The 9,932-nt window shown below is 52.8% G+C and overlaps 1 protein-coding gene across 1 annotated transcript; it reads left to right on the top strand.

Moving 5' to 3' along the window:
- Positions 1–548: 548 nt before the first annotated feature.
- On the top strand, positions 549–7,482 carry LOC139763953 (uncharacterized; the record flags this gene model as incomplete). The annotated part of the gene is made up of 2 exons (XM_071690437.1): positions 549–728; positions 6,626–7,482. Coding segments are annotated over 2 exons (732 nt in total), but the record flags the coding sequence as incomplete, so codon positions are not given.
- Between the last annotated feature and the right edge of the window lie 2,450 nt (positions 7,483–9,932).

Genomic DNA, 9,932 nt, shown 5'->3' with positions numbered 1-9,932 from the left:
AACAACAACAACAGCAACAACAACACCACCACCACCAGTAAAAACAACAACAACAACAACAACAACAATGACGACGACGACGACAACACCAACACCAACAACGACACCACCACCAGCAACAACAGCATCAACAATAAAAATAACACTACCAACAACAACAACAGCAACGACGACAACACCAACACCACCAACAACACCATCACAACAACCACAACACCAACACCCCAACAACAACAACGACAACACCGCCACCAACATAGCAAAAGCAACAACAACAACAACAACAACAATAACAACGACAACACTACCACCACTAACACCACCAACAACAATGACAACACCACCATAAACATCATCACCACCAACATCACCAACGTCACCAACACCACCATCATCAGCAGCAACAACGACAACATCACCATCAACACCAGCACCAACAGCAACAACGACAACACAACCAACAACACCCTCACCACCACCAACAAACAAAAACAACGACAACACCCCAACAACAACGACAACACCACCAGCAACAATGACGACACCACCCTTACACCTCCACCAAAACCAACACCAACAACGCTGATATCACCACCAACACCACCAAAAACCCCACCACCACCACCATCAACAACAATAACAACAACAACAACAACAACAACAACAACAAAAACACTAGCGATAACAACACCACCAACGCCAATAACAATAACACCAACGCCAACACCACCACACCACCAACGCCACACCAACACCACCAACACCAACACCACCACCACACCACCATCAACAACACCAACAGCAACACTAGCAATAACAACACCACCACCAACAATAACACCAACACCAACACCATCAACACCGCCAACACCAACACCAACACCACCACCATTAACAACAACAACAATAACAACAGCAATAACAACACCACCACCAACACCAACAACAACAACAACAATGCCAATACCACCACAAACGCCAACACCACCACCAACACCAATGTCAACACTAGTACCACAAATAACAACACCATCACTAACAACGACAACACCACCAACAACAAGAACAACAACAATGCCAACACCACCACCAACAAGAAAAACAACAACGACAACACCACCACCAACAAGAACAACAACAGCGACAACACCACCACCAAGAACAACAACAACGACAACACCACCACCAAGAACAACAACAGTGACAGCACCACCACCAACAACGCCAACATCACCAACAACGCCCTCAATACCAACGACATCACTACTAACACCACCACCAACACCATCACCACCACCAACGCCAACACCACCAACAACAACAATCATGTTTACTGGCTTCACCTTCATCACTGTAGCAGCCACCAGCTCCGGTACCCCAGTGGTACTGGTAGTACTGTAGCAGGCCCCGGCTCCAGTACCCTAGTGGGTACAGTGGTAGGGCCACACCACCACTACAGAAATAGTAGTAGGGCCACACCGCCAGTACGACCAAAGCAGTAGGGTCACACCACCACTACGACCCCAGTAGTAGGGTCACACCACCACTACAACCATAGCAGTCGGGCCACACTACCACTAAAATCACAGTAGTAGGGTCACACCACCACTACGACCACAGTAGTAGGGTCACACCAACATTATGACCACACCAGTAGGGCCACACCACCACTACGACCACAGCAGTAAGGTCACACCGCCATTACGACCACAGCAGCAGGGCCACACCGCCATTACGACCACAGTGGTTGGGCTACATCACCATTACGACCACAGCAGTAGGGGTACACCACCATTACGATCACAGTCGTAAGGTCACACCACCACTACGACCCCAGCAGTAGGGGTACACCACCATTACGATCACAGCAGTAGGGCCACACCACCATTATGACCATAGCAGTAAGGCCACACCACCACTACGACCACAGTAGTAGGGTCACACCACTATAACCACAGCGGTAGGGCCACACCACCACCACCATCATAGCAGTAAGGTCACACCACCATTACGATCACAGTGGTAGGGCCACATCACCACTACGACCACAGTAGTCGAGTCACATTGACACCATTGACAACAAGGGCCACACCACCATGACCAAAGCAGTAGGGCTACACCACCAAAACAACCAAAATATTAACGACTTAAAACGATTACGACTACAGTACCAAGGCCACACCACCAATACGACCACAGTACCAAGGCCACAGCACCAATACGACCACAGTAGCAAGGCCACAGCACCAATACGACCACAGTACGAAGGCCACAGCACCAATACGACCACAGTACCAAGGCCACAGCACCAATACGACCACAGTAGCAAGGCCACACCACCAATACGACCACACAAGCAAGGCCACAGCACCAGTACGACCACAGTAGCAAGACCACACCACCAATACCACCACACTAGCAAGGCCACAGCATCAGTACGACCACGATAGCAAGGCCACAGCACCAAGACGACCACAGTACCAAGGCCACAGCACCAAGACGACCACAGTACCAAGGCCACAGTACCAATACGACCATAGTAGCAAGGCCACACCACCAATACAATAACAGTACCAAGGCCACACCACCAACACGACCACAGTAGCAAGGCCACAGCACCAATACGACCACACTAGCAAGGCCACACCACCAATACGACCACACTAGCAAGGCCACAGCACCAATACGACCACAATAGCAAGGCCACAGCACCAAGACGACCACAGTACCAATACGACCACAGTGTAAGGCCACACCACAATACAACCACAGCACCAAGGCCACACAACCAATATGACCACAGTAGGAAGGCCACAGCACCAGTTCAATAACAGTACCAAGGCCATAGCACCAATACGACCACAGTACCAAGGCCACAGCACCAATACGACCATAGCACCAAGGCCACACCACCAATACGGCCACAGTAGTAAGGCCACAGCACCAATACAATAACAGTACCAAGGCCACAGCACCAATACGACCACAATAGCAAGGCCACAGCACCAATACGACCACACTAGCAAGGCCACACAACCAATACGACCTCAGTAGGAAGGCCACAGCACCAACACAATAACAATGCCAAGGCCACACCACCAATACGACCACAGTAGCAAGGCCACAGCACCAATACGACCACAGTAGAAAGGCCACAGCACCAACACAATAACAATTCAAGGCCACACCACCAATACGACCACAGTAGCAAGGCCACAGCACCAATACGACCACAGTAGAAAGGCCACAGCACCAACACAATAACAATATCAAGGCCACACCACCAATACGACCACGGTAGCAAGGCCACAGCACCAATACGACCACAGTAGAAAGGCCACAGCACCAACACAATAACAATACCAAGGCCACACCACCAATACGACCACAGTAGCAAGGCCACAGCACCTCGGGCCGCCAGAGAAGTAGAGCATGGTTGAGTTCACTGACCGCGTGTTCCAGTGTAGCGGCCCGTGAGGGCTGGAGCCCAGGCTTCGGGAGGAAGATGTTCACATTGTAGGTATGGGGGATGGGCTGGCAACAGGTGTTGAGAGCGGGGCTAGAGGGCTGGCTGCAGGTGTTGAGAGCGGGGCTAGGGGGCTGGCTACAGGTGTTGAGAGTGGGGTTAGAGGGCTGGCTACAGGTGGTGAAAGTAAGGTTAGAGGGCTGGTGCTGAGAGTGGGTTAGAGGTCTGGCTACAGGTGTTGAGAACGGGGCTAGAGGGCTGGTTACAGGTGTTGAGAGTGGGGTTAGAGTGCTGGCTACAGGTGTTGAGAGTGAGGTTAGATGGCTGGTGTTGAGAGTGGGTTAGAGGGCTTGCTGCAGGTGTTGAGAGCGGGGCTAGAGGGCTAGCTACAGGAGTTGAGAGTGGGATTAGAGGGCTAGCTACAAGTGTTGGGAGAGGGTTAGAGGGCTGGCTACAGGTGTTGAGAGCGAGGGAGAGGGCTGGCTACAGGTGTTGAGAGCGAGGGAGAGGGCTGGCTACAGGTGTTGAGAGCGGGGTTAGAGGGCTGGCTACAGGTGTTGAGAGCGAGGGAGAGGGCTGGCTACAGGTGTTGAGAGCGGGGTTAGAGGGATGGCTACAGGTGTTGAGAGTGGGTAAGAAGGCTGGCTACAGGTGTTCTACAGGTGTTGAGAGTGGGTTAGAGGGCTAGCTGCAGCTGTTGACAGCGGGGCTAGAGGGCTGGCTACAGGTGTTGAGAGCGGGGTTAGAGGGCTGGCTACAGGTGTTGAGAGCGGGGTTAGAGGGCTGGCTACAGGTGTTGAGAGCGGGGTTAGAGGGCTGGCTACAGGTGTTGAGAGCGGGGTTAGAGGGCTGGCTACAGGTGTTGAGAGCGGGGCTAGAGGGCTGGCTACAGGTGTTGAGAGCGGGGTTAGAGGGCTGGCTACAGGTGTTGAGAGCGGGGCTAGAGGGCTGGCTACAGGTGTTGAGAGCGGGGTTAGAGGGCTAGCTACAGATGTTGAGAGCGGGGTTAGAGGGCTGGCTACCGGTGTTGAGAGCGGGTTAGAGGGCTGGCTACAGGTGTTGAAAGTGGGGTTAGAGGGCTGGCTACAGGTGTTGAGAGTGGTGTTAGAGGGCTGGCTGCAGGTGTTAAGAGCGGGGTTAGAGAACTGGCTGCAGGTGTTGAGAGTGAGGTTAAAGGGCTGGCTGCAGGTGTTGAGAACGGGGCTAGAGGACTGGCTGCAGAAGTTGAGAGCAGGGCTAGAGGACTGGCTGTAAGTGTCCAGAGCGGGGCTTGGGACTGGCTACAGACCCCCTAGTGACCAGGTGACACAGACATAACCCTCTGCTAACCAGGTGACACAGACATAATCCTCTCGTGACCAGGTACACAGACATGGCCCTCTAGTGACCAGGTGACACAGACATAACCCTCTAGTGACCAGGTGACACAGACATAGCCCTTTTGTGACCAGGTGACACGGACATAGCCCTCTGGTAACCAGGTGACACAGACATGGCCTTCTAGTGACCAGGTAACACAGACATGGCCTTCTAGTGACCAGGTGACACAAATATAGCTCTCTAGTGATCAGGTGACACAGACATGACCCTTTAGTGACCAGGTGACACAGGCATGGCTTTTCAGTGACGAGGTGGCACAGACATAGGCTTCTAGTGACCAGGTGACACAGACATGGCAATTTAGTGACCAGGTGACACCGACATAGCCCTCTAGTGACCAGGTAATACAGACATGGCCCTTTACTGACGAGGTGACACAGATATAGGCCTCTAATGACCAGGTGACACAGACATGGCCCTCTTGTGGCCAGGTGTCACTGACTTAGCCCTCTAATGACCAGGTGACACAAACATGGCCTTTTTGTGACCAGATGACACAGACATAGCCCTCTAGTGACCAGTTGACACAGACATGATCCTCTAGTGACAAGGTGACACAGACATGGCCCTCTAGTGACCTGTCACACAGATATGGCCCTCTAGTGACCAGGTGACACAGATATAGTCCTCTAGTGACCAGGTGACTCAGACATGGCCCTCTAGTGACCAGGTAACACAGGCATGACATTCTAGTGACCATGTGACTCAGGCATGACCCTCTAGTGGCAAAGTGACACAGATATGGCCTGTTTTGACCAGATGACACAGACATGGCCCTCTCGTGACCAAGTGACACAGACATGACCCTCTAGTGACCAGATGACACAGACATGGCCCATTAGTGACCAGGTGACCCAGACATGACAAACTCTTGTGACTAGGTGACACAGACATAGCCATCTAGTGACCAGGCGACACAGACAAGGCCCTCTAGTGACCAGATAACACAGACATGGCCCTCTAGTGACCAGATGACACAGATATTGTCCTCTGGTGACTAGGTGACACAGAGATGGCCTTTTAGTTACCAGATGACACAGACATGACCCTCCTATGATTAGGTGACACAGACATGACTCTCATGTGACATGGTGGCACAAACATGACCCTCTAGTGGAGGGATGACAGAGACATGACTCTCTTGTCTCCAGACGACACAGACATCCCCCTCCCTCCCTCGTAAGACGTCAGCCAGAGAAAGCGGCTAGGAGGGAGGGAGGGAGGGAGGGAGGGAAGGTATGTGTTACAGGTCAACAAGATTTCCTGTGAGGAAATAGGAAGTCGTCATCCTCGGTGTGGGAGTTAGCAACACTGCTGCCCACCAGACATGGCTAACTCTCGAAAGTTTCAGGAAAATATCTTAGTAAGCAGGAAGCAGCAGCAGGAGCAGCAGGAGGAGCAGCAGTAAGGAGAATCCCCTCCAATTCCCCGCGATCTGTTCGGCCTACATTTCCTGGAACTGTGACGTCAGTATGCACTGGCCAATGACGGGGCGTTGACACTGTGAACTCTTCCGCCATTGGTACTTTCTCCAAGACGTCATCGACCCCATCCTGGTCTGTGCTCACTAACGACATACATACACACGTACGTACATACGTACGTACAGTCGTGTAGCATAGCTCGACATGTGCCCTTGATGGCCCGTGAGGAACAGCTAGGGGGAGAGTAGCACCTGCCTGCTGTAGTGAGAGCAAGTTGTAAATATGTGGGTAAGGAGCGAGACGAGGAGCCTCCCGGAGCGACGCCATGTTGTAGACCCAGTAACCCAGAAGGTAGCCATCGGTCTCTCTCTCTCTCTCTCTCTCTCTCTCTCTCTCTCTCTCTCTCTCTCTCTCCTCTGGCCCTCACCCTGCCACACCCGTTCCTACCCCTGCCACAACTGCCCCTACACCTGCCATATCTGCCCCAACTCTACCACACCTGACCCCTCTCCCTACCACACCTGCCCCTACCCTTGCCATACCTGCCTCTACCTCTGCCACATCTGCCACTACCCCTGCCATACCTGCCCTTACCCCTGCTACACCTGCCTCTACCCTTACCACATCTACCCTTACCCCTACCACAACTGCCCCTCTTCGTACCACACCTGCCCCTGCCACACCTGCATCAACTCTGTCACACCTGACCCTCTCCCTGCCACACCTGCCCCTACACCTGCCATACCTGCCCCTACCTCTGCCACACCTGCCCCTACCCCTGTTACATTTGCCTCTACCCCTGTCACACCTGATCCTCTCCCTGCCACACCTGCCCCTACCCCTGTTACATTTGCCTCTACCCCTGTCACACCTGATCCTCTCCCTGCCACACCTGCCCCAACTCTAACACATCTGCACCTACCCGTGCTACACCTGCCCATACCCCGGCCACATCTGCCCCTTCCTCTGCCACACTTGACCCCTCTCCCTGCCACACCTGCCCCAACTCTGTCAAGCCTAAGCTTCATCGAATCCTATTTTCTTGACCAGTTTGTTCTGCCTCCCCTTCATGCGTCCGTCCCATCCCAGTGCCCCTTCATGCGTCCCTCCCATTCCAGTGCCCCTTCATGCGTCCGTCCCATCCCAGTGCCCCTTCATGCGTCCCTCCCATTCCAGTGCCCCTTCATGCGTCCGTCCCATCCCAGTGCCCCTTCATGCGTCCGTCCCATCCCAGTGCCCCTTCATGCGTCCGTCCCATCCCAGTGCCCCTTCATGCGTCCCTCCCATCCCAGTGCCCCTTCATGCGTCCCTCCCATCCCAGTGCCCCTTCATGCGTCCCTCCCATTCCAGTGCCCCTTCATGCGTCCGTCCCATCCCAGTGCCTTCATGCGTCCCTCCCATCCCAGTGCCCCTTCATGCGTCCCTCCCATCCCAGTGCCCCTTCATGGGTCCCTCCCATCCCAGTGCCCCTTCATGCGTCCGTCCCATCCCAGTGCCCCTTCATGCGTCCGTCCCATCCCAGTGCCCCTTCATGCGTCCCTCCCATCCCAGTGCCCCTTCATGCGTCCCTCCCATCCCAGTGCCCCTTCATGCGTCCCTCCCATTCCAGTGCCCCTTCATGCGTCCGTCCCATCCCAGTGCCTTCATGCGTCCCTCCCATCCCAGTGCCCCTTCATGCGTCCCTCCCATCCCAGTGCCCCTTCATGGGTCCCTCCCATCCCAGTGCCCCTTCATGCGTCCCTCCCATCCCAGTGCCCCTTCATGCGTCCCTCCCATCCCAGTGCCCCTCCATGCGTCCCTCCCATCCCAGTGCCCCTTCGTGTCCGTCCCATCCCAGTGCCCCTTCATGGGTCCCTCCCATCCCAGTGCCCCTTCATGGGTCCCTCCCAGTGCTCCTCGTCCAGGTCCCGTGTTAAAGTCATGTGTCCGGCCCATCCCAGTGCTCACCTCATGTGTCCGGCCCGTCTCAGTGCTCATGTCATGTGTCCTGCCCGTCCCAGTGCTCACATCATGTGTCCTGCCCGTCCCAGTGCTCACGTCATGTGTCCGGCCCGTCCCAGTGCTCCTGTCATGTGTCCGGCCCATCCCAGTGCTCACGTCATGTGTCCGGCCCGTCCCAGTGCTCACGTCATGTGTCCGGCCCGTCCCAGTGCTCACGTCATGTGTCCGGCCCGTCCCAGTGCTCACGTCATGTGTCCGGCCCGTCCCAGTGCTCCACGTCATGTGTCCGGCCTGTCCCAGTGCTCACGTCATGTGTCCGGCCCGTCCCATTTCGGCTGATGTTGCTAAGGACATATCCCACAAGAGCAAGATTCCTCTCACTAGTGGTGTCAAAACACACACACACACACACACACACACACTCGTCTACTGGCTAATATGACAGTAGTTCTCAGGTATATGGATGGAGACGGGGAAACATTGAGCAGCAAGCTGGTCATATCCTTCATAAGACCACAACTAGAACATGTCCACCAATCGTAATAAAGAAGCCATGTATTCAGGCAAGATGAAGGGGAAACCATTATATATATATATATATATATATATATATATATATATATATATATATATATATATATACGAACAAAGGGCATAGGAACGAGCACCTTCATAGAAAATACAAGCCTCCAACGGCCAGGATCGAACCCGGGACCCCTGTGCCACAGGCGGGAGTGCTACCGCTAGGCTATGGGCCTGGCTGATAGGAATAACTATTCGAATACTATGTACTCGAATACCCTTCGTCTCACGTTGGTGAGCAACGGGGTCTACACCGGTCATTTCCCAGCAGGCGCACATAGCCAGCAGATAGCATTTTACCGAACGTAACTGTACAACGCGGAGGTATATGAATACGACCATAGTGCATAGAAACGCGCACCTTCATAGAGCATACAAACCTCCAACAGCCAGGATCGAACCCGGGACCCCTGTATGATATATATATGTATATATATATATATATATATATATATATATATATATATATATATATATATATATATATATATATATATATATATTCCCTGGGGATGGGGAGAAAGAATACCTCCCACGTATTCCCTGCGTGTCGTAGAAGGCGACTAAAAGGGAAGGGAGCGGGGGGCTGGAAATCCTCCCCTCTCGTTTTTTTTTTTTTTTTTTTTTTTTTTTTTTTTTTTTTTCCCAAAAGAAGGAACAGAGAAGAGGTCCAGGTGAGGATATTCCCTCAAAGGCCCAGTCCTCTGTTCTTAACGCTACCTCGCTATCGCGGGAAATAGCGAATAGTATAAAAAAAAAAAAAATATATATATATATATATATTTTTTTTTTTCTTTTTTTTTATACTTTGTCGCTGTCTCCCGCGTTTGCGAGGTAGCGCAAGGAAACAGACGAAAGAAATGGCCCAACCCCCCCCATACACATGTATATACATACGTCCACACACGCAAATATACATACCTACACAGCTTTCCATGGCTTACCCCAGACGCTTCACATGCCTTGATTCAATCCACTGACAGCACGTCAACCCCGGTATACCACATCGCTCCAATTCACTCTATTCCTAACCCTCCTTTCACCCTCCTGCATGTTCAGGCCCCGATCACACAAAATCTTTTTCACTCCATCTTTCCACCTCCAATTTGGTCTCCCACTTCTCCTCGTTCCCTCCACCT

Source organism: Panulirus ornatus, chromosome 48 (genome assembly GCF_036320965.1).
Source record: "Panulirus ornatus isolate Po-2019 chromosome 48, ASM3632096v1, whole genome shotgun sequence".
Taxonomy (NCBI): Eukaryota; Metazoa; Arthropoda; class Malacostraca; order Decapoda; family Palinuridae; genus Panulirus; species Panulirus ornatus.
The sequence above is the reverse complement of the archived record's forward strand: the minus strand, read 5'-3'. Positions and strand labels throughout refer to the sequence as shown.